The sequence below is a fragment of the Heterodontus francisci genome, chromosome 4 (genome assembly GCF_036365525.1).
Source record: "Heterodontus francisci isolate sHetFra1 chromosome 4, sHetFra1.hap1, whole genome shotgun sequence".
Taxonomy (NCBI): Eukaryota; Metazoa; Chordata; class Chondrichthyes; order Heterodontiformes; family Heterodontidae; genus Heterodontus; species Heterodontus francisci.
In genome coordinates this window covers 125,937,683-125,962,765 of record NC_090374.1, presented here as the reverse complement: position 1 = coordinate 125,962,765, position 25,083 = coordinate 125,937,683, and the positions used below count along the sequence as shown (strand labels likewise).

The following is a 25,083-nucleotide window of genomic DNA, read 5'->3' as shown; positions in this document are numbered from 1 at the left end:
TGGACAGACTTAGTGGGAACGAATGTGGCAGATGGGAATATAATGTGGAAAAATGTGAGGTTATCCACTTTGGTAGGAGGAATAGATGTGCACGGTATTTCTTAAATGGTAAGAGATTAGAAAGTGGAGATGTACAAAGGGACCTGGGTGTCCTTGTCAATAAATCACTGAAAGCTGACATGCAGGTGTAGCAAGCAATTAAGAAGGCTAATGGTATGTTAGTCTTTAGCGCAAGAGGATTTGAGTACAGGAGTACTACTCCTGTACTCAAATCCTCTTGCGCTAAAGACTAACATACCATTAGCCTTCTTAATTGCTTCAATTGTATAGAACCTTGGTTAGACTGCACCTGGAGTACTGTCTGCAGTTTTGGTCCTCTTACCTTAGGAAGGATATTTTTGCCGTAGAGGGAGTGCAACGAAGGTTCACCAGACTTGTTCCTGAGATGGTAGGACTGTCTCATGAGAGTTTGGGGAAACTGGGCCTGTATTCTCTAGAGTTTCGAAGAATGAGAGGTGATCTCATTGAAACCTACAAAATACTTAAAGGGATAGACAGAGTAGATGTAGGTAAGATGTTTCCCCCGGTTAGGAAGTCTAGAACTGGGGGACACAATTTCAAAATAAGAGGGAAGCCACTTAGGACAGAGATGAGGAGAAATTCCTTTTATTCAGAGGGTTGTGAATCTTTGGAATTCTCTACCCCAGACGGCTGTGGAAGCTTCGTCATTGAGTATATTTAAAAGTAGAGATTGACAGATTTCTAAATACCAATGACATAAGGGGATATGCGGATAGTGCGGGAAAAATGCATTGAAGTGAATGATCAGCCATGAATGTGTTGAATGGCAGAGCAGGCTCGATGGGCTGAATGACTTACTCCTGCTGTTATGTTCCTATGTTCTCTAGCTACCAACTCCATCCCTATTCCTGGGAACAGTCTGAGATTAAGCCAGCCTAGCCAGCCTGTTCACAACCTTGGTGTCATATTTGAACTCGAGATGAGCTTCTGACCTCATATTCGTTCCATCACTAAGACCACCCATTTCCATCTCTAACATCAACTATGGCAGCACAGTGGCGCAGTGGTTAGCACCGCAGCCTCACAGCTCCAGCGACTCAAGTTCAGTTCTGGGTACTGCCTGTGCGGAGTTTGCAAGTTCTCCCTGTGACTGCGTGGGTTGCGGCCGGGTGCTCCGGTTTCCTCCCACAGCCAAAGACTTGCAGGTTGATAGGTAAATTGGCCATTGTAAATTGCCTCTCGTGTAGGTAGGTGGTAGGAGAATGGTGGGGATGTGGTAGGGAATATGGGATTAATGTAGGATTAGTATAAATGGGTGGTTGTTGGTCGGCATAGACTCGGTGGGCTGAAGGGCCTGTTTCAGTGCTGTATCTCTAAATAAATAAATAAATAAAAAATAAACTGACTTTGCCCCCCCCCCCCCCCCCCCCCAACACCTTTGACTTTTCCAACGCACTCCTGGCTGGTCTCCCATATTCTACTCTCCGTGCACTTGAGGTCATCCAAAACTCTGCTTCCTGTGTCCCGTTACCCTACCACCCCTTTGCTCGCTGACCTATAATGGCCCCCAGTCAAACAACACCTTGATTTTCAAATTCTCATCCTTGTTTTCAAATCCCTCCATCGCCTCAACCCTCCCTATCTCTGTAATCTCCTCCAGTCTGACAACCCTCCAAGATATCTGCGCTCCTCTAACTCTGGCCTCTTGTGCATCCCTGACTTTAATCCCTCCACCATTAGTGACCATGCCTTAGTTTTGCCTCGGTGCCAAGCTCTGGAAGACCCTCCCTACACCTCTCTGCCTCTCCACCTCGCTTTCCTCTTTTAAGGAGCTCCTTAAAACCTACCTCTTTGAGTAAGCTTGTGGTCATCTGACCTGATATCTCCTTTTGTGGCTCTGTGTCATACTTAGTTTTGTAATGCTTCTGTAAAGTGCCTTGTGGACGTTTTATTGCATTAAAGGCACTTTATAAATATAAGTTGTTGATCATGGTGCTTTTTTGGGGAAAATGTATATTGCTTTAAATAGGTTTTTAAATTTAAGAATGCACACAGCTGGGAAAAAAAATCTTCTATATTGCTACTCCTTGGACAGTTATATCACACAGGGCTTGGACTATGATTTTAGCCTGAACTTTCTCCTTGTCCTTTCCTCTGACCTGGAGGCATTCTGCATAAAGCCAGTGTGTGTTTCTGTGAACGTGTCTAAATGCTGCTAGGCAACAAATTAAAGCAACCATTTACATTGTTAAAAGAAACACAGCTGTGGCAGAAAGAGCACATACAAAACTTGGTATTTCAATCAGATGAGAACAAAAAGCAAAAATCTGTGCCTGGTACAGGATTCTTTCGCTGAGGAGAGATTTTTTTTCTGCAATGTCACAGTTAAATCAAGTTAGTGCTCTCCTGTTGTTTCCATAGAGATTGGGGCATTCTTTTTTTTTTAAATGATTAAATTGTTACTTTTGAAAGTAAAGCATCACGAGTTCCTAGTTATAGACAATTTAAATAGGTTTTCTTTTCTCCTTTTCATTTAGATGGAAGTTACTGGTGCAGCCAGGTCTTTCTTTCCTTGTAACTGCCTTTTTTCTGTCATAAATCTCTTCTCGAGGTGCCCAGCTGTTCAGTGCCACTACTGATTTGTATTCAATTTTGAGACTTGCTTCTATTATATGGAATAATCTATTAACTGTTCATGCTCCCTCATAGTTTTGGTGCTGCCCCCATTGAAAATGCAGCTGAAATAACAACTATCCACTTCCTTTTGTATTTTGTTTTTTTGTCCTGAGGCTGTCTTGTAATATATATGATCACATCCCTTGTGATATGATTTTTTTAAACATGAAAACTGGAAAGATTTATGGCACAGAAGGAGGCCATTCGGCCCATCGTCTTTGTGCCTCTGGAGGTGATCTTGCTCCCTGCCAGTGCAGAAGTAAATGCTAATTGTTGGTGCCACTTGTTGGTGCATTATGTCCTGGTCATTAGTAAGGTGGAGGTCAGCCTACTTGTACAGGCCAGTAAATAGGTTTCTACATTACTGGCCTGAATGGATCTTTTCTCCCAATATCTGGGAAGACTCGTGGCCAGAATGCCAGAGTTGTGAATTCTGTGACTGCATTCTCTGAATCCGTCCTTCTATGTCGAGGAGTGAATTTGGGAACACGGCAAACTGAATCATCATACTGCAGTCAGGACTTGTAATGACGACCTGCCTTCCACTAAAGGTAGCCAGACCTAGGTCACATCTCACTGTATGCTACTCGCTACAGCATGTGGCTGACTTGTTTTAATTGGCTTCTTGCATCTATGTTCCACACAGGAGAGATGAGCCTGTAGCCAATCTGCTCTACTGTCCATGATACAGATTCTCTGGTCCACCACTGCTAAATATCTTTGACCTTCAATATTTAACGGTTCTTCCAATAGGCTAGTATGGTTGTCAGTTTTTTGAACTCATGAATATGCATTTTGGCAGCAAGAAATCTAGTATTTTTATGTGTTCTCACAATATAATCTTTTAAAACAACTGTTTAAAAATTGTAAAATCAGCTTACTGAAATTGTTACTTTAGTTTACAAAATGTTTAAAACATCATTTTTAATTTTTGTTATGTAGGCATATATAGCGGGTTTCTATGGTAATAGTGACTTCACTTCAAAGGTTTGTTGTGTTTGGGGACTTTACTGACAGACATGATACAATTCAAGTCTATCGGTCAGATTTTTAAAAAGGTGAAATTTAAACAATAACAACTTTCATTTATATAGCAATTTTAATATAGTTAACTGTCCCATTGTTGAAGCAATTAAAATCGGGGATGCTCAAGAGGTTAGAAAGCAGCCTGCTTGATCGGCACCCCATCCGCCACCTTAAACATTCACTCCCTGCACCACCGACACACAGTGGCAGCAGTGTGTACCATATACACGATGCACTGCAGCAACTCTCCATGCCTCATTCGATGGCACCTTCCAAACCCATGACCTCTACCACCTGGAAGGGCAAGGACAGCAGACGCATGGGAACACCACCACCTGCAAGTTCCCCTCCAACCCATACACCATCCTGACTTGGAAGTATTTTGCCTTTCCTTCGCTGTCGCTGAATCAAAATCCTGAAACTCCCTCTCATACAGCACTGTGGGTGCACCCGCACCAGATGGATTGCAGCAGTTCAAGAAGGCAGCTCACTACCACCTTCTCGAGGGCAATTAGGGATGGACAACAAATGCTGGCCTTCCCAGTGACACCCACATCCCATGAATGAATGAGTAGAAAAATTGGAGGAGCACTGATTTCTCTGAGGGTTGTAGACCTTGAGGAAATTGCATAGATAGGGGTTTGTAGCTGAACGCTAGAGTAATTTTTATAAAGGGAAGTGCTACTGATGAGTAGTTTGACAGTCTGCACTGTGATCTGCACTTTATTTAGAATTTTAGTGGATGAGATGAGTTAGAAATTGCCACAAATCTACAACAAATGGGAACTGCATGCAAGATCTGTTGCTATACAGTAACTGTTGCATGGGGTTCAATGTGGGGAAATGTGAGATCATCCACCTTGGACCCAAGAAAGATAGATCGGAGTATTTTATAAATGGTGAGAAGCTGGAAGCTCTGGAGGAGCTGAAAGATTTAGGGGTGCAGAAATCACTAGTGACCATCCAAAAATAATTAAAAAGGTCAATAGAGCATTGGCTTTTATGTTGGGCTGGAATGCAAAATAGCTATATGTTACAGTTATATAAACTCTAGTTATCCTCCGTTTAGAGTGTGGCATTCAGTTCAGGGCATCACACCTCAGGAAGGATATATTTCCCTTGGAGCTTAGGTTCACCAGAATGATACCTGGACTTTAATCAGGAAGATGGGTTGCATAGACTAGATTTATATTCCCTTGAGGATAGAGATTAAGAGGTAATCTAACTGAGGGGTTTTAAGATAACTAAAGGAGTCAATAGGGTAAAGAGAAACTATTCGGTGGCCAAGCCCAGAATAAAGGAGCATGACCTTAACATTAGAACTAGGCTGTTTAGGGGTGATAAGAAACATTTCTTCACACAAAGGGCAGTGGAAATGTGGTACACTTCTACCACCCTCTTTCCCCCCCCCCCGTACACACACACACACGATTGTTGAGGCAAGGCCAAATGAAAATTTCAAAACGGATATTGATTGATTCCTTTTTTTGTTAAGCCAAGGGTATTAATGGTTATGCAACGAAAGCAGATATGTATAGTTGAGATACAGATCAGCCATGATCTAATTGAATTGCAGAACAGACTCGAGGAACTGAATGGCCTCAATACGTTTCTTTGTTCCTATTTAAAATTGTAAAAAAAAACACAAGCATCTGAATTGAAGGTCCAAAAAAGACACTCCAAAATCTCCAACATCACTGCAGTTCTAAAAGAGCAAATCAAATTGGAATAAGCCTGCTTCCCCATAATGAAATATTCGAAAGAAATCATTCTGAAGTTGCATCGTTGGCAAAGAATGAGCTCCTAATTTGTAAGTGGTAATGTCACATATGATTTTTCCCTCTCCTTCCACCTCTGGCCTATCAACCAGCCTGGTACAAGTACACTATACTGTAGACAGCATTTTCACATGGTTGCAATGTACAATTTCTGAACCTGAAGTACTTACTTTATACCATGAATAAATTATAGGCCCAATTTTAACCCATTCAAAACCTATCCACTTGCACAGAATTAAAGTCAGACCTAGCATCTTTAGTGCCATCTGTAGGTGCAGCACTCTACATTGAGGTGGGTGTGTAGATGCTGTGCTGTAGAACTAGGTCAGTGTGTAGGTGCAGTCTCGTACAACGAGGTTGGTGAGGTCGTTCTCATTTGGGCTGCAAATGAATGAATTGAGGATTACCGAGAAATTGTTTAGAACCAGCGAATGCAATTTTTATATGTAGGTGTTAGATCATAAAATTGATTATGAAGTTATTCTTGATGCAGTTGACATGACCTCATCAGAATTTGATTGCACCCACAATATCAGATACGCTAACATCTTTACTCATTTGGAAATGAAGAAGATAATTAATAACTGTTCGATTATCCAGAGTGGAGTAGAAGTCTTTAAACTGCCTGCCACAAACAATTTCATCATTTAACTGGAATTTAACTTTTTTAATGGATTGCACGAAGAACAAGAAGTCAGGTCCTCAAAGATTCTGGTCTAGAAATTTGATAGGTCTGAAACTATTAGTTCCTTGGGTGTAAAGATGAGAGTGACTCTATTTGCCATCAATCCCATTTAAACATCACCTTCAGCATTGCAGCACATCAGGAACTAGTTCTCAGTGAATCCATAGTATACTGAATTTTCACTTCGGGGGGCAGGGAACAGGAGTTGGGGGTGGTGGGGGAAAAGTCACCCTTTGGGGTTTTCACAGGGGCACCCCCTAAATTGGCTTGGAGACAGGTTCCCTATCGAATTAAGGGCAGTGGGTGGGCTTTCGAAGCTGGAGGGCCAATCAGAAGCCCTCCAGCTTGAAAGGAGCAGCAGCCTGTAATGGATGGTTATAACTGAAAGGGCGCTTCAACGTATAAAAATTCTTTTTTATTTAAAACTCAATTAACTTTAATAATTTGCTTAAAATATATTGCAGATATGATTAAGGGTTGTTGGTGCTAGGGGATAGAACAATTCCTCAGATCAAGTATAGCACAGTCAGCTGCAGAATAAATATTAATCCCACTCTTAGAAAACTATTTTATACTACACCAGTCTGAAGGCTTCCATTTCCACACTAGCCATCCTTATGCCCTCTTTTAATGTAAGATGAACTATGGACAGGAACCAGGCTGAGACTGGCCAAGTTTATTTCATGTACAGATGACAAAGGAAAGAGACTGTTAACCAATCATTCTGGACTGGATCACATTTGAACCCATGCCCCAGATGCCAAAGGTTGGTGTACTAATCCACAGTATCACCTGGTTCTCCGGTCGATTCAAACATGGTGCTCGATGTTAATTTTAAAGCCGCCTTTTTTCTTAAGATTGCTAATAACTTTTATTTTCATTATCATTTACAGAAGTATCTTTGGCCAAGTTTTCTGAAACTGGAGTATCAAACTATTCAACGCTGTTGCTGAATGAAGATAGAGGGGTACTGTATGTAGGTGCCCTGGAAGCCATTTTTGCTGTGAAAATGACTGACATTTCATGTAAAAAACATGAGGTAACTTTTTAAAAATATTTTTTTGATATTCAAAAAGCCATTATATCTGCTGATACATATACCTGCCCATCCTCTCCCAGCTCCCAAATGTTTCTTCTCTCTTAATGTATTGACGTGTGTACAATTCCATGCAACTCAGTAGTGTTCGGGTACATCATCCAGTCAGTTTTGTTATTGATTGTCAGCTTTATAAACTTGTTCAGAGAGCAATAAAAAGTATGCTCCTAATGACTATCTGGTGATTACTCATGTGACTGTTCTACATACGCTCCCACTTTTAAAGATCTATGTAGTTCCATCCCTAGATCTCTTATTCCATTGAGAATTACTGTTTGCATATACTACTTCCACTGTTCTTTTTCCCAGAATGTATGATTTCACATTCTTATGTATTGAATTGTATCTGTCACCAATCTTTGCTAACTGGTTGATGTTGTCCTGCAAGATCTGCATTCTTCATGGTTTGCCAGACTTTAATTTTGTTTCGTCAGGCAACTTGGATACTCCTCTTCCGCCTATGCCCAAATCATTAATATGAATAGAATACAAGTAAGGTCCCAGCACAGACTCTGATGGGAACACCACCGTCCACATTGTGCCAGACCTAAAAACACGCATTTAACCTCATTCTTTGATTTCTGTCCTCCAATCGGCCTTCTGTCCATGTGGCTTAATTTCCTTTAATGCCATATGTCATAATTTTCATAGCAAATCTCTTTTGTGGCACCTCAGCAAATGTCTGTATGTATGCAGTATACATTGCTGTGCATGCTGCAATTTACTTCAAAAAAAACAATTAAACTAATCCAGCATAGCCTTCTACACATCCAACACAAGAAATGCTGGAATCACTCAGCAGGCCTGGCAGCATCTGTGGAAAGAGAAGCAGAGTTAACGTTTCGGGTCAGTGACCCTTCTTCGGAACTGACAAATATTAGAAAAGTCACAGGTTATAAACAAGTGAGGTGGGGGTGGGGCAAGAGATAACAAAGGAGAAGGTGCAGATTGGACCAGGCCACATAGCTGACCAAAAGGTCACGGAGAAAAGGCAAACAATATGTTAATGGTGTGTTGAAAGACAAAGCATTAGTACAGATTAGGTGTGAATACACTGAATATTGAACAGCAGCAAGTGCAAACCTGAAGAAAAACAACCTGAAAAAAACAGTGGGTAAGCAAACTGAACAAACTAAGATGAAATGAAATAAATGCAAAAAAAGATTGTAAAAAATGTAAAAAAAAGGAAGAAAAAATAACTAAAAATGAAAGTAAAATGGGGGGCTGTCATGCTCTGAAATTATTGAACTCAATGTTCAGTCCGGCAGGCTGTAGTGTGCCTAATCGGTAGATGAGATGCTGTTCCTCGAGCTTGCGTTGATGTTCACTGGAACACTGCAGCAATCCCAGGACAGAGATGTGAGCATAAGAGCAGGGGGAGTGTTGAAATGGCAAGCAACCGGAAGCTTTTGCTTTTATTCTTCTACACATCCACACTGGCTGTTCCCAATTGGTCCATTGTTTTCAATCATTAATTAATAAAATCTCATATTATGGATTTAGGAGTTTACCCACAATGGAGTTAAGAGTATTGGCCTAATATTTCTTGTATAACTTTCCCTTTTTTCGAACAAGGGTGTGTTATTCACCACTCTTCAGTTGTCTGACACAATTTCTGCTCTCAAACATTTTTGTAAAATTATGGTTTGTGCTCTCTTTTCTTCTCTGCAGCCTCCTTCCATTTTGGCATGCATTGTGGGTCTGGTAACTTTTCTACTTTCAATCTGATAACTTTAATAGTTAGTGAGTTCTTCTGGGGAGTACATACATGGAGGTGCCTAATATTACATAGAATTTACAGCACAGAAACAGCCACTCTGTCCAACTGGTCTCTGCCAGTGATTATGCACCACGTGAGCTGTCACTTTACTTCATCTAACCCTATCGCTATATCTTTCTATTCCTTTCTGCCTCATGTACTTGTCTAGTTCCCTCTTATATGCAGCTCTACCATTCACCTCAGCTACTCGTTGTGGTAGCAAGTCCACATTCTAATTACTCTCTGGGTAAAGAAGTTTCTCCTAAATTCCCTATTGGATTTAGTAGTGTCTGTCTTATATTTATGATCCCTAGCTTTGGATTTCCCCGCAAGTGAAAGCATTCTCTCCGTGCCTACCCGTCAAACCCCTTAATAGTTTTAAAAGGTCACTCCCTAAGGTGCTACGTCTAGCCTATTATCCCAATTTTAATGTAGTTTCCTTTGCAAATTGTTTTAGATTCTCATATTTGTAATACTGAATTTCAACTTTTTTACTGGTTAGCATCTGCATTCATTATTGGTCTATGTATTTTCAATTATTGCTATCAGCTGTGACTCAATTGGTAGAACAATTACCTCTGAGTCAGAGGTTGTGGGTTCAAGTTCCACCTGTAATTTTGTGAGGTTTGTCCCCTTTACTGGTGCAGGAATGTATGTGGCAACTAAGTTCAGTTGGGAAACTATTTCACTGAGGCAAAATCAGAACAAATATATTAACTTTCAGGCACATTACAGCAATAAACTCTGGCAGCGATTTACAGCTTAACACGGGCTATATTACCCGTATTAAGTCTGGATGGAAGAGCAGGCTCGTGCCGCTTTGGTATTCGGTCTTCAGGCTTCATTCTCTTTCTGTCTCTCGTATTCTGGTCTCTGGTTCTTCACCATGCGGGCTTGATCGGGAGGGTCTCCTTTATCCTGGCACTTATCTAATTAGTTCTTGCCAGTGCCCAATCATGCTCATCTTCGTCGTGGTCATGCCCTGTGCATGCTTTTCTTGACTGATAACGTACATTCCAGGTAAACTGTATTAGCCTGAACATGATCATGTAAGGTTCTCTGTATTCACCATTGTTCTGCTTCCTCTTACTTGGAGCTGCTACGTCCTGCAATCTCTTATCTCAGAGAGTCTCCAGCACATCTGCTCTGTAGCTTACACAAGCAATTTGAAGTTTCTGCAAGTAGCTGCAAGTGTTTTAAAGCCTGACATGCTCTCCCATGATCCTTCTACCTTGACATCAATTTATATTGTGCCCTATTTCTAAATTTTCCTACCTCACTATACTTCAAAAGAGGTTTTTTTTATTCATTCATGGGATGTGGGCGTTGCTGGCCAGGCCAGCATTTATTGCCCATCCCTAATTGCCCTTGAGAAGGTGGTGGTGAGCTGCCTTCTTGAACCACTGCAGTCCATGTGGGGTAGGTATACCCACAGTGCGGTTAGGAAGGGAGTTTCAGAATTTTGACCCAGCGACAGTGAAGGAACGGCAATGTAGTTCCAAGTCAGGATGGTGTGTGACTTGGAGGGGAACTTGCAGGTGGTGGTGTTCCCATGTATTTGCTGCCCTTGTCCTTCTAGTTGGTAGAGGTCGTGGGTTTGGAAGGTGCTGTCTAAGGAGCCTTGGTGCATTGCTGCAGTGCATCTTGTAGATGGTACACACTGCTGCCACTGTGCGTTGGTGATGGAGGGAGTGAATGTTTGTAGATGGGGTACCAATCAAGCGGGCTGCTTTGTCCTGGATAGTGTCGAGCTTCTTGAATGTTGTTGGAGCTGCACCCATCCAGGCAAGTGGAGAGTATTCCATCACACTCCTTACTTGTGCCTTGTAGATGGTGAACAGGGATTGGGGAGTCAGGAGGTGAGTTACTCCCCTCATGTTTTCGAGCCTCTGACCTGCTCTTGTAGCCACGGTATTTATGTAGCTACTCCAGTTCAGTTTCTGGTCAATGGTGGCCCCTAGGATGTTGATAGTGGGGGATTCAGTGATGGTAATGCCATTGAATGTCAAGGGGAGATGGTTAGATTCTCTCTTGTTGGAGATGGTCGTTGCATGGCACTTGTGTGGCGTGAATGTTACTTGCCACTTATCAGCCCAAGCCTGGATATTGTCCAGGTCTTGCTGCATTTCTACATGGACTGCTTCAGTATCTGAGGAGTCGCGAATGGTGCTGAACATTGTGCAATCATCAGCGAACATCCCCACTTCTGACCTTATGATTGAAGGAAGGTCATTGATGAAGCAGCTGAAAATGGTTGGGCCGAGGACACGACCCTGAGGAACTCCTGTAGTGATGTCCTGGAGCTCAGATGATTGACTTCCAAAACCCACAACCATCTTCTTTTGCGCTAGGTATGACTCCAACCAGCGGAGGGTATTTCCCCTGATTCCCATTGACCTCAGTTTTGCTAGGGCTCCTTGATGCCATACTCGGTCAAATGCTGCCTTGATGTCAAGGGCAGTTACTCTCACCTCACCTCTTGAGTTCAGTTCTTTTGTCCATGTTTGAACCAAGGCTGTAATGAGGTCAGCAGATGAGTGGCCCTGGTGGAACCCAAACTGAGCGTCACTGAGCAGGTTATTGCTAAGCAAGTGCCGCTTGATGGCACTGTTGATGACACCTTCCATCACTTTACTGATGATTGAGAGTAGGCTGATGGGACAGTAATTGGCCGGGTTGGACTTGTCCTGCTTTTTGTATACAGGACATACGTGGGCAATTGTCCACATTGCAGGGTAGATGCCAGTGTTGTAGCTGTACTGGAACAGCTTGGCTAGGGGTGCAGCAAGTTCTGGAGCACAGGTCTTCAGTACTATTGCTGGAATATTGTCAGGGCCCATAGCCTTTGCAGTATCCAGTGCCTTCAGTCGTTTCTTGATATCACGCAGAGTGAATCGAATTGGCTGAAGTCTGGCATCTGTGATGCTGGGGACTTCAGGAGGAGGCCGAGATGGATCATCAACTCGGCACTTCTGGCTGAAGATTGTTGCAAATGCTTCAGCCTTATCTTTCGCACTGATGTGCTGGGCTCCCCCATCATTGAGGATGGGGATATTTGTGGAGCCACCTCCTCCAGTTAGTTGTTTAATTGTCCACCACCATTCACGGCTGGATGTGGCAGGACTGCAGAGCTTAGATCTGATCCATTGGTTATGGGATCGTTTAGCTCTGTCTATCGCATGCTGCTTATGCAGTTTGGTACGCAGATAGTCCTGTGTTTTACCTTAACAAGGTTGACACCTCATTTTGAGGTATGCCTGGTGCTGCTCCTGGCATGCCCTCCTGCACTCTTCATTGAACCAGGGTTGGTATCCTGGCTTGATGGTAATGGTAGAGTGGGGGACATGCCGGGCCATGAGGTTACAGATTGTGGTTGAGTACAATTCTGCTGCTGCTGATGGCCCACAGCACCTCATGGATGCCCACTTTTGCATTGCTAGATCTGTTCGGAATCTATCCCATTTAGCACGGTGGTAGTGCCACACAACACGATGGAGGGTATCCTCAATGTGAAGGCGAGACTTCGTCTCCACAAGGACTGTGCGGTGGTCACTCCTATGAATACTGTCATGGACAGTTGCATCTGCGGCAGGCAGTTTGGTGAAGACGAAGTCAAGTATGTTTTCCCCTCTTGTTGGTTCCCTCACCACCTGCCGCATACCCAGTCTAGCAGATATGTCCTTTAGGACTTGGCCAGTTCTGTCAGTAGTGGTGCTACCGAGCCACTCTTGGTGATGGACATTGAAGTCCCCCACCCAGAATACATTCTGTGCCCTTGCCACCCTCAGTGCTTCCTCCAAGTGGTGTTCAACATGGAGGAGTACTGACTCATCAGCTGAGGGAGGGCGGTAGGTGGTAATCCGCAGGAGGTTTCCTTGTCCATGTTTGATCTGATGCCATGAGACTTCATGGGGTCCAGAGTCGATGTTGAGGACTCCCAGGGCAACTCTCTCCTGACTTTATACCACTGTGCTGCCACCTCTGCTGGGTCTGTCCTGCTGGTGGGACAGGACATACCCGGGGATGGTGATGGCAGAGTCTGGGACATTGTCTGTTAGCTATGATTCCGTGAGTATAACTATGTCAGGCTGTTGCTTGACTAGTCTGTGGGACAGCTCTCCCAACTTTGGCACAAGGCCCCAGATATTAGTCAGGGGGACTTTGCAGGGTTGATAGGGCTGGGTTTGCCATTGTCGTTTCCGGTGTCTAGGTCGATGCCGGGTGGTCCGTCCAGTATCATTCCTTTTTAATAGGTCTTAAGAAAGTTCAGTGTTAATGATCTTACACACCCTGGAACTTGAGTACACACTCAAGGCTGACACGCCAATGGAGTGCTGTACTGTCAGAGGTGCCATCTTTTGAATGAAATGTTAAACAAAGGCCTCGTCTGCCTTCTCAGATGGATGTAAAAGATCCCACGGCGCTACTTTGAAGAAGAGCAAGGGAGTTATCCCCGGTATCCTGGATATTTATCCCTAATTTAGCATCACAAAAAAAAAACAGATTACCTGATCATTATCACATTGCTATTTGTGGGAGTTTGCTGTGCACAAGTTGGCTGCCATGTTTCCAACATTACAACAGTGACTACATTTCAAAAGTACTTCATTGGCTGTAAAGCACTTTGAGATTTCTGGTGGTCATGAAAGGTGCTTTATGAATGCAAGTGATAGAATCATAGACATTTACAACATGGAAGGAGACCATTCAGCCCATCGTGTCTATGCTGGCCAAAAAAGTCACCATCCAGCCTGATCCCCCTTTATGGCTCTTGTAGATTATGGCATTTTAAGTGTATATTCAACTACTGTAGAAATGTTATGAGGGTTTCTGTCTCTACCAGCCTTTCAGGCAGTGAGTTCCAGATCCCTACCACCCTCTGAATGACTGACAGAATTCTCCCTCGAATCCCCTCTAAAACTCTTATCTCTTACCCTAAATCTATTCCCCTGCTTATGGACCACTCAACCAAGGGGAATAGGGCCTTCCTATCTAGACCACTCATGAATTTTAAGTACCTTAATTAGGTCTTCCCTCAGCCTCCTCTGTTCCAAAGAAAACAATGCTAGCCTATCCAATCTTTCCTCATAACTAAAATTCCCCAGTCCAGGCAACATTCTCGTAAATCTCCTCTGTATCCTCTCTAGTGCAGTCGCATCTTTCCTATAGTGTGGTGACCAGAACTGCATGCAATACTCCAGCTGTGGCCTAACTAGTGTTTGATACAGCTCTAGCAAAGACTGCCAGTTCTTATATTTTGTGCTTCAGCTAATCAAGGCAAGTATTCTGTTCCGAAGAAGGGTCACTGACCCGAAACGTTAACTCTGCTTCTCTTTCCACAGATGCTGCCAGACCTGCTGAGTGGTTCCAGCATTTCTTGTTTTTATTTCATATTTCCAGCATCCGCAGTATTTTGCTTTTATCCAAGTATTCTGTCTGCTTTCTTGACCACCTTATCTATCTGTCTAGCCACCTTCAGGAATCTGTGGACGTCCACTCCAGGGTCCCTATATACTTCTAAGTAACTTACCATTTATTGTGTATTCCCTTGCCTTTGTTAGCCCTCCCCAAATGCATTACCTCACACTTCTCTGTATTGAACTCCATTTGTCGCTGTTCCACCCACCTGACATAGTCCATTAATATCTTCCTGCATTCTACAGCTTTCATTTTCATATCAACCATATGGCCAATTTTTGTATTGTCTACAGACTCCTTAATCATATCCCCTACATTCAAGTTCAGATCATTGATAAATACCACGAACAGCAAAGAACCTAGTTCGTACCTCTGCGGAACCCCACTGGAAACAGCCCTTCAGTCACAAAACACCCATCGACCATTACCCTTTGCCTCCTACCTCTGAACCAATTTTGGATCCAGCTTGCCATTTTGCCTTGGATCCCATGGACTTTCTCTTTCGTGACCAGCCTGCCATGTGGGACCTTATCAGAAGCTTTGCTAAAATCCATATAGACTACATCAAATGCACCAACCTCATTGACCCTCCTTGTTAACTCCTTAAAACAAATTCAGTCATGTTCACCAGACATGACCATCCCTTAACAAATCCATGCTGACTGTCTTTGATTAATCTATCTCTTTATAAATGAAGATCTATCCTGTCTCTCAGAATTTTTTCCAATAATTTTTGCTCCACTCGGGTTCGGCTGACTGACCTGTAATTAGTTGGACCATCCCTTTCTCCCTTTTTAAACAATGGTACAGTCCTCTGGCACTACACCTGTAGCCAGAGAGGATTGGAAAATAATGGTCAGAGCCTCCACTATTTCTTCTCTTGCTCCCCTTAACAACCTAGGGTATATTTTGTTAGGGCCTGAGGATTTATCCACTTTCAAAAATGTTAAACCCCTAATACTTCCTCTCTTACTATATTAATTTAATCTAATATTTCACACTCCTCCCTGATATGTCTGTATTGTCCCTCTCTCTTCTGAAAACAGTCTTTCTATTTTTACCTGGTCTGTCTTCTACTAACAGTCAATTAATAATAATCTGAATGCCAAAGTCATTGTAGGTACGCAAATTTCATCATTTCTTCGTATAAAAATGGCCTTACGGTGGTGCAGCAATTTTCCTGGTCAGCTTGTGGCCAGTGCTTAATTAACTATGGGGGATTGGCAGGGGTAGGGTGAAAAGAAGAGTGCACATTTCTGCCACATCACTTTTGATAAAATGTACATGCTTTATGTGCTACATAACTATTGGTAAGCATATACCACAGACATTTCTTTAGTTGTTAGTAAGTATATGCCACATAAATCAACATTTATGTACACTCTTGATATCTCCATTCGAATGAGGGAAGCCACATATCTGTGGCTGTAGATTTTTCTCTAATATAAAATGGTGCTTAAGATGAATGCGTAATTTCCCCTTTATCCCAGCATTTTATAGCAGTGCCCTGTTAGCATTTTTATTTCCTACTGCAGTTGTCTGAATCATACATTACTGCTGCCATTCATGTTGCTGTATTCACAGGAAAGCATTTATTTCCAACATCTATGAATCAAGTTGTGTCTGTTCTTCTTTCAGGCATACTGGAAAGTCTCTCCAGAAAAACAAATGCAATGTGCAGCGAAAGGAAAATCCCGCAAGGTAAATTTTGATTTGACCTCTTTTTTTTTTTTTGTTAAAGTGAAGTGATTCTGGCAGAACCTGCTGAGAAAGGGCGTAAATGGTCGTGGTTAGCTGTTCTTGCAGGTTTCCTTTGGTTCTGCCTGGTATCCTGGTGAAGTTATGGAGACCAACAACCCCTGTTGAACTTCGGGGCTCGTAACTGTAAATGTGTCGACTGTAAATCATATCGATCTGTTGACCTTGTTATAGGAATGGGTTTATAGTTTGCATTATTTCAACACATTTATTATTTTACTACAGACTGAATGTCTGAACTACATACGCATCTTGCATGAATTTAATGATGAAAACCTCTATGTGTGTGGGACTTATGCATTTCAACCAACTTGTGATTACCTTGTAAGTATGGATGCTTAATATTGGTAAAATATTTTTCAGTTTGTTCGACTGAATTAAACTCAACTTAATTTGGCCATTTATTTTTCACTCATAGTCAGTTAAGAATTTTACTCTGCATGGCAAAAATGAAGAAGGTAAAGGAAAGTGTCCATTTGATCCTGCTCAAAGATACACTTCAGTAATGGTTGGTAAGTAACCAATTGTATGTTTCTTGCTTGCCACTCAGTAACAAACTCTTATAATCTAGAGGAAAATCATTTGTATTTCCTTTTTACATTATTTATCTCTATGGGGACAGGGTGTCATAGTAAATTAGCACAATGATCTTTCTCCTGTATAACTGGGCTTGAATCTAGCCAGATTGATGTGATCAAAGTCATTCAACATATGTGAAGGTAAGAAAAGACCACCGGTACCATTCAGGCTCACCATATGCAGGGGATCTCATAGAAAGCTATAAAATTCTAACAGGACTTGACAGGGTAGATGCAGGAAGGATGTTCCCAATGGTGGGGGAGTCCAGAACCAGGGGTCATAGTCTAAGGATATGGGGTAAACCTTTCAGGACTGAGATGAGGAGAAATTTCTTCACCCAGAGTGTGGAGAGCCTGTGGAATTCGCTACCACAGAAAGCAGCTGAGGCCAAAACATTGTGTGTTTTCAAGAAGGCGTTAAATATAGCTCTTGGGTCTAAAGGGATCAAAGGGTATGGGGCGAAAGCGGGAACAGGTTACTGAGTCGGATGATCAACCATGATCATAATGAATGGCGGAGCAGGCTCAAAGGGCCAAATGGCCTACTCCTGCTCCTAATTGTTATGTTCCGATAGTAATGCTAATTGCTTTGGGGGAGATTTTTTTTTTAAAAAAACAGTGGAAGTCTCCCTCCCTCCCTCTGACTGTCCGTTTCCATGTGAAATTAGTATGGTTGATCACAGCCACGTCTTGTTGAGTTCGGCTCAATACTACCCACAGCACAACCAAATTTTCTGAGACTACAAGGCTGGCCAGTGTAATACAGGGACTCACAGAGCTGCAGTATAAGATACTCTACTGAGGTTCACATTGCCAAGGTAGAGTGAATGGAGCTTTACTTTTAATTAGGGAGTCTTAAATGATTGCTAATGTAGGATCAATAATACTGATATCTTTCACCACCATGAACAGAAGTATATCAATTGGAGAGAAAAGCAAAATTAAAAAAAAAATCAAGAAAATTGAAAGAAGTTCAGACAATCTCCAGTGTCTGTCCATATTCTCCTCCCCAACCACATGGGGAAATGGTTCTTCACTACTTGACATCTCCATACTCCCCATAATAGTTCAATTGAGAATGAGAATACAATGAAGGGATTTGTGAATGATATCCTACAGTTTGAAGTGAAAAGCAGAGCAATACAGATTAATTGATTTTTAAAAAATGTATCCCATCCATATATGTTGTCTGCGCACATATAGTTGAAATGTTCAGCTGTTTTATAGTAAGTGGGCCACTTTATTGCACATTTCAGATGGTGAGCTTTACTCAGGAACAGTATACAATTTCCTGGGAAGTGAGACGGTCATCCTTCGGAGCCACTTAAGGACAGAGTATGCAATACCCTGGTTAAATGGTAAGTGTATTACAGTTCTAGATTCCAATCTTGGTTTTGGATCATCTTTTGAGATATTTTAATACCGAAGGAGCTAACATTCATCCTTTAACCGACACTAAAACATTTGATCTGCTCATTTATTTCATTGCTGTTTGTGGTACCATGTCGTGTGCCAATTGGCTGCAGCACTTTCTACATTGCAACAGTGAATATATTTGAAAAGTACTTCGGTTGTTGTGAAGCTCTTTGTGAAATCCTGAGGTTGTGAAAGGTGTTGTAGAAATGCAGTTTGGTTTTTGTGAAAGAAAGAAAAATGAAACAATCAGTGCTGTTAAAATCCAAATAAGTGCCAACTTTGAACAAGGAAACTAAAAAAAAAACTAGTATCAGAAACTCCAACTGTAAAACAAAGATATTTTCATATCAGGATCCAAGTTCAGTGTGGCACACAGATGGAATTCAATGATCCCTCTTCGCAGTCTTACTTTATAACCGGATGTGATGCAGAATTGATATAATTTGTGGTATCCGTTCCAAAGCTCCTGCACTCATTGTAAAATAAATAGGACGATTTGAGGCCTTAGAAACATTGTTAATTTAATATTGTAGTCCTATTATCTGAGCAAAACATGCATACAGTGAGGCATGGACAAGTCAAAAAGATGATTGATATGAACGTATTTTGGTGCTTTCTTTCTGGGAGTTGAATGTGCGAGTGCAGAGAGTGTTTACAACACTAATACTTGGAATGGGTGGGTTGTTTTACGAGGAAAGGTTGGACAGGTTAGGCTGGAGTTTAGAAGAGTAAGAGGTGACTTGATTAAAACATATAAGATCCTGATGGGTCTTGACAGGGTGGATGTGGAAAGGATGTTTCCTCTTGTGGGGTCACTATTTCAAATAAGGGGCTGTCCATTTAAGACAGAGATGAGGAGAAATTTGTTCTCTGAGGGTCGTGAGTCTTTGGAACTGTCTTCTTCAAAAGGCGGTGGAAGCAGAGTCTTTGAATATTTTTAAGGCAAAGGTAGATAGGTTCTTGATGAGCAAGGGGGTGAAAGGTTATTGGGTAGGCGGGAATGTGGAGTTGAGGTTACAATCAGATCAGGCAGATCTTAGTGAATGGCACAGCAGGCTCGCTGCTCCTAATTTGTATGCTCATATGTTAATATTGACAGTTTAGTCAGTTCAGGTAGCAGTGAACCTGGATAACCTTTGATTACCCTACTATATTTTTATGGTAGTATTCCATAACTCAAGTAATACTTGATCACATAGCGTGTCAAGACATTTCAAAACACTTCTTGTAATGAGCTATTTGTGAAGTGCAATGAATGTAGGGAAATGTGACTGCCATTCTGCACCATCTGAATTTCTGAAATAACAGTCAGGTGGCTGACCAGTTTATCTGATATTGTGTTTCTCCAACAAGAGAATGTCCCCTTAACGTTCAATGGTATTACCATTGCTGAATTCTCCCACCATTAACATCCTGGGTGTCACTATTGACCAGAAACATAAATGGCCCAGTCACATAAACACTGTGTGACTACAAGAACTGGTCAGAGACTGGGAATTCTGCAATGGGTAACTCACCTCCTGATTCCCCAATGCTTAACCACCATCTACGAGTGTGATGGAATACTCTCCACTTGCCTGGATGAGTACAGCTACAGCACTCGGGAAGCTCGGCACCATTCAGGACAAAGCTGCTGCTTGATTGGTACCCTATCCACCACCTTCAACATTGACTCCCTCTACCAGCAGTGCACCGTGGCTGCATTGTGTATCATCTATAAGATGCACTGCAGCAACTCGCCAAACTTTATTCAACAGCACTTGCCAAATCCACAACCTCTACCACCTAGAAGGACAAGGGCAACAGTGGCACAGGAACACCACCACCTGCAAGTTCTCTTCCAAGTCACGCATTATCCTGACTTGCAAATATTCCTTCATCGTTGCTGAGACAAGATCCTGGAACTCTGTCCCTAACATCACAGTGGGAGTAGCTGCACCCCATAGACTGCAGCAGGTCAAGAAGACAGCTCACCACCACCTTCTCAAGGGTAATTAGAGATGGGCGGTAAATACTGGCCTAGCCAGCAACATTCACAATGGCAGAAGGAGGAATGTTGGCCAGAAGTGCCTGTTCTTTGAATGGGGTCTTTAATGAACAGGCGGCTTGGACCTTAGTTTAACATCTTGTCTCATTTCTAGAATGGCATATCAGACAATTCAGCATTCCCTCAGTAAAGCTTATTGGCTTAGCTTATTCATTCAAGTTTTGGGAATAAAGAGATCCAGTAAATAGTCTTCTGGGTTAGAGGCAGGGGTGTTATCTACTGAGCCAAGCTGCCATATCTTGAATGCGTGAGCATTTCATAGTTCTGTTGCTCACTATGGCGTTCATTAGAAGCCTTTGCTGTTTCCTGTTCAGCTAGCAAGTGCTTAAACCTGTGCTTGTCAGTTGCCTACCAAAGAACATTTGTGATCCTCCTTCTGACTAGGAGGTGAGTAGGGTCTGTTTGAGGTTGAGATGGCTCACACATTACATATCTAGAGATAGAAATTCAGAACTAAATCAACCTTTTGTGGCAAAGTTGGTAATCCAATACCTCAACCAAGGCACTGATAATTGATCAGCTATTCTGGCTCAATAATAGGTCAACCCCTCCAGGTTCTATCAGTGAGGACTGGGATTTGTCCATTCAGCTCCAGGTTACCCTATAAACTCCTGCTCTAACTGATCTGTGATCGTGCGTAATAGCTAATAATTTATCAGAGTTTTGCATTGGTAATCTGGTTAAGCTCCAGCAGTGCCCCTGGGGACATGTTGGGGTCCCTAAACCTTGGTTTTATGAACAACTGTCCAAATTCTCTGAGAGCCACCCAGACATAACAGCTTGGAAGGAGGCCATTTGACCCATCGAATCTATGCAGGCTGCCTGTAAAGCAATCCAGTCAGTCTCGTTCTCCAGCTCTATTCCGGTACCCCTGCAAATTTGTCTCCCTCGTGCCCATCCAGTTTCCTTCTGAAATCATTGATCATCTCTGCTTCCACCACCCTCATAGGCAGCGAGTCCCAAATAATGGAGGCTCTTATCACGCTTTCTTTGATATGAGGATGGTGCCAGAAGACAGGTGGATTGCAAATATCACACACCAGTTAAAAAAGAAGAGGAGATAAATCTGGCAGCTACAGGCCAGACAGCCTAATGCCAACATTAGGGGAAAGTTAGAGATGATCTGGGACAAAATTGGTTGGCATTCAGAAAAGTATGGACTAATAAATGAAAGCCTGAGTTTTTTGAAGACATATTGTGTTTGACTAACTTGATTGAGTTCACTGAAGTAACAGAGAGGGTTGATGAGGTTATTGTTTTGATGTTGTATATGTGGACTTTTTTTTGAATACATAGAATATTTTTTCTTTCATGGGATGTGGGCGTCACTGGCACAGCCAACATTTTTTCCCATCCCTAATGCCCTTGACAACTGAGTGGCTTGCTAGGTCATTTCAGCTGTCAAGAGTCAACCACATTGATGTGGGTCTGTAGTCACATGTAGGCCAGACCAGGTAAGGACAGCTGATTTCCTTCCTTAAAGGACAAAAGTGAGGCAGATGGGCTTTTAGGATAATTGATGATCGCTTCATGACTCCATTACTGAGACCGTCTTTAAATTCCAGATTTTTAATTCATTAAAAATTATTAATTAATTGAATTTAAATTTCACCTGCTGCCATGATGGGTTTTGAACCTGTGCCCCAGACCATTAGCATGGGCCTCTGGATTACTCCAGTGGTATTACCACTACACCACCATCTCCCCTATGCATAGAAAGTGAACATATGTTGATGATTAAGAGACTCTTAAAAATGGCAATATATTTCAGTGCATGACTGGTACTCAATTGACCCAGAAAATTGAATGTATATGCAATGCTTTCTCGAGATCAGTCCATTTTTGTTGGGTCAAGCCTAATGGAGATTCGTGTTTCTGTCAGGGCTTTTTAGTCACAGAATATTCAAATAGTTTTCCTGTTGCCAAGTTTCTGTTTGTTTCTTTTCTGCAGAGCCAAGCTTTGTCTACTCAAATGTAATAAGAGAGAGTGAAAATAGTTTGGATGGTGGTGATGATAAGGTCTATTTTTTCTTCACTGAAGTATCTGTTGAATATGAATTTAATGGCAAACTCCTGGTGCCAAGAATAGCTCGAGTGTGCAAGGTAAGATTTGACAATAGTAGCTAATTAATTTTAATAAATTCTAATACTTAGAGCTCTCGTATCAGGAAAACCATGCATGCAATAATTAATTCTCATGGCCAAGAATCATTGATGCTTTGTGAAGTAACTTGTTTAGAAGAGAATGACAGTTGGCAGGCTGTGAATGTTGTTTTTTGTTCCCCTAATTTTTGGAATGCATGTAATGAGTTAAAATGCATGGCAGCCCATTTTCATTCATATTTTGATACATATACCATACAGTCCAAAACGTAATTATTTGTCGCTTTTGTTTCTTACAGGGAATGTAGTATTATCACAGCATTACATTTGTGAGTGAATCTATTTCCTCTGCAGTTATAGTCTATGTTCGTACATCTCATCCAGTGTCCTTTTTTTTTCTCTTTCTGGGTAATCTCAGTTACCTGAGCCTAATCATCTGCCTTGGTCACCTTGGGTGATGGGTTGGACTGCCTCCTGAAATATGGATTGTGAAATGGGAATTGATATCTGAGAGATATACTCTTCACAGGATATTCATAGCTCTCCAAAGCAAGGCGACAGGAAAATTAGTCCAGATTGTCTTTGCAATCTCTCAATGTATACATTAACGGTATATACGCCTGTAAAAATCAAAATCTTGAATTTTTCTTGTATCACGTGTAAAAGTCGACTTTAACTTTCAGAGCACGGACAGAACATTCTAATCACGCACACTGTAAATACCCGAAAGTTCAGCTAGGACCCCTCCACATATTTTCAATATGGCACCAAGGAAGGACAACAAATACACAGTGCACTTTAAACTATAAGTTGTATGTGCAAGAAGGCGAATAATTGTGTGACAGCAAGCGAATTCAAAGTATCAGAGAAGAATGTCAGAGATTGGAGAAAGGTTGCCACACAGCTCATAAAGATGCCAAAGAATAAAAGTGCATCAGTGTGCCGAGCGTGTGGCCGCAATTACATGGTAAAATTGTAGAATGGGTCAGTGAACGTTGCCAGAATGGTTACTTAGTTTCCCGCACATCCATCATACTCTACGCCCTGTCTCCATGGCGGCTATTATTTTGTTAATCAAATTATGAAAATATGATTCGTGCAAAAGTTGACCCCCCCCCCCCCCCCCCCCGGTCCTCCAAATTTTAGCCTCAATAATTTGACTTTTACACAAGTACATAGAGTAATTTGCATTTAATAGGCTAGGAAGGTGCGGATTACATTAACACAGAAGTACTTGAAATATTTGGTTGAAAACCTGAATGAGCAGGTGTTCCAAGTAAAGGGAGGAAATTGCCTGTTTAGTAGCGTGTTTGGCCATAATTTGTTGCAAGAGTGAATCTAATGGTATTGGGCAATAGTTAGACTTGCCCTTACATGTTTAGCTTCTTAAATTGTTCGTGTGTCAAGTTGTTGAAAGTGCGAATTGATAACATTGTAGCAAAGGGAGCAGGATTTCTGGGACTGAAGTAAACAAGGCAAGCAATTTTGTAACTCTTTAACCAATCAGATTGAAGGATTGTGAAATGTAACAGCATAAGAACTGAGAAGAAGTGTAAGAGCAGGTGAATTCAATATCAAATCAGGTACAGAAAGAGAGGGAAAGAAACATTGGATTAAGAGAGAACATGAAGAGACAGAATGAAAAACTTTTTTAAAAAACGTATTAATTTTTGGTGCCAAAGAGTTTGGCAGTAATTAACACTCATCACATTGTTAAAAGGGTGCGAACACTGAAATGGTCGAGACTTATCTTTCTGTTGTGAGTTTAGTCCGTACTTATCGCATAAATAAAGCAACTTTATGCCATTCAATCCATTTCAATGGACAGCCAGACAGCGACATGCCATTTTAATGTCTCGGACAACAACTTTTAGGTTTCTGCTTTTAGCCATGCATCTGCAGTTGCCTGAAGTTGCTGTAACATTTGTGCATAAATAATGGTGAGTGCCATATAGACTGCAAATTTTGCAACAGTGTTTGTTTTGGTGTCATCGATGTCGTGATTGGTGATGGTGCTATTGCAAAAGTTAGTTCTTTGAGCTCTACTTCAGTACATTCTGTGTGGGGGGGCGGGGGGCAGGGGGTGGTAGTGGTGGGAGGTAGCCATAGCCAGTAGCTCAATGGCTGAAATGGATAGCAATGAGGACAGTCGATTCCCTGCCCTGTGCAATAGCACAGGATAAAGTTTGGTGACATAATCTATTAAGAATCATGGATTATTAGAGATTGAGTAAATCCAGAAGCTTCACTTTGTAAAGACCGATTTAAATCTCATTGCCTCAAATGTTGCCAAGAGGAAGAACGCTCGTTCGATTAAGTGCATTGTTTGCCTCAAGTAAAATTATTATTGAGCTCGGGTGTTCACTTTGTTTCACAGACAGTTTTTATGAGGGATTGAACATTCCTGTGTAATTGCTGTCCACATTCAGTTTGGAGCAATTTATGTATCAGGACATTGAGCTACTTTTATAATATTTTGGTTGGTATTTTTAAATCACATTTCATTCATGAAATTAGTTTATAGAAGTGCCGATTGTTGAGTCTTTGCCTTTTTTACAGGTATTGGAAATTGTTGTCCCTTGCCAGTTTCTTGGGTAGTATCCCACGAAGAATGAGCATTTAATATGCTGCTGACATATTTTAAAATGTGTTTGTGTGAAAGATTTCGATAAGATTTTAATTTTCAAATTCCATTCTTGAGACCATTCAAAATTAAAACTTA

General features: G+C 41.7%; 1 protein-coding gene across 9 annotated transcripts in view; it reads left to right on the top strand.

Moving 5' to 3' along the window:
• The window catches only part of sema4d (sema domain, immunoglobulin domain (Ig), transmembrane domain (TM) and short cytoplasmic domain, (semaphorin) 4D), a 254,692-nt gene that overhangs the window by 139,837 nt on the left and 89,772 nt on the right, over positions 1–25,083 (top strand). For all 9 annotated transcript variants that reach the window (XM_068030134.1, XM_068030133.1, XM_068030132.1 and 6 more), the window contains 6 exons: positions 7,080–7,225; positions 16,098–16,160; positions 16,443–16,541; positions 16,636–16,729; positions 18,052–18,153; positions 22,210–22,361. In XM_068030134.1, the coding sequence (XP_067886235.1) occupies positions 7,080–7,225; positions 16,098–16,160; positions 16,443–16,541; positions 16,636–16,729; positions 18,052–18,153; positions 22,210–22,361 (656 nt within the window). The remainder of the gene's footprint in view (positions 1–7,079; positions 7,226–16,097; positions 16,161–16,442; positions 16,542–16,635; positions 16,730–18,051; positions 18,154–22,209; positions 22,362–25,083) is intronic.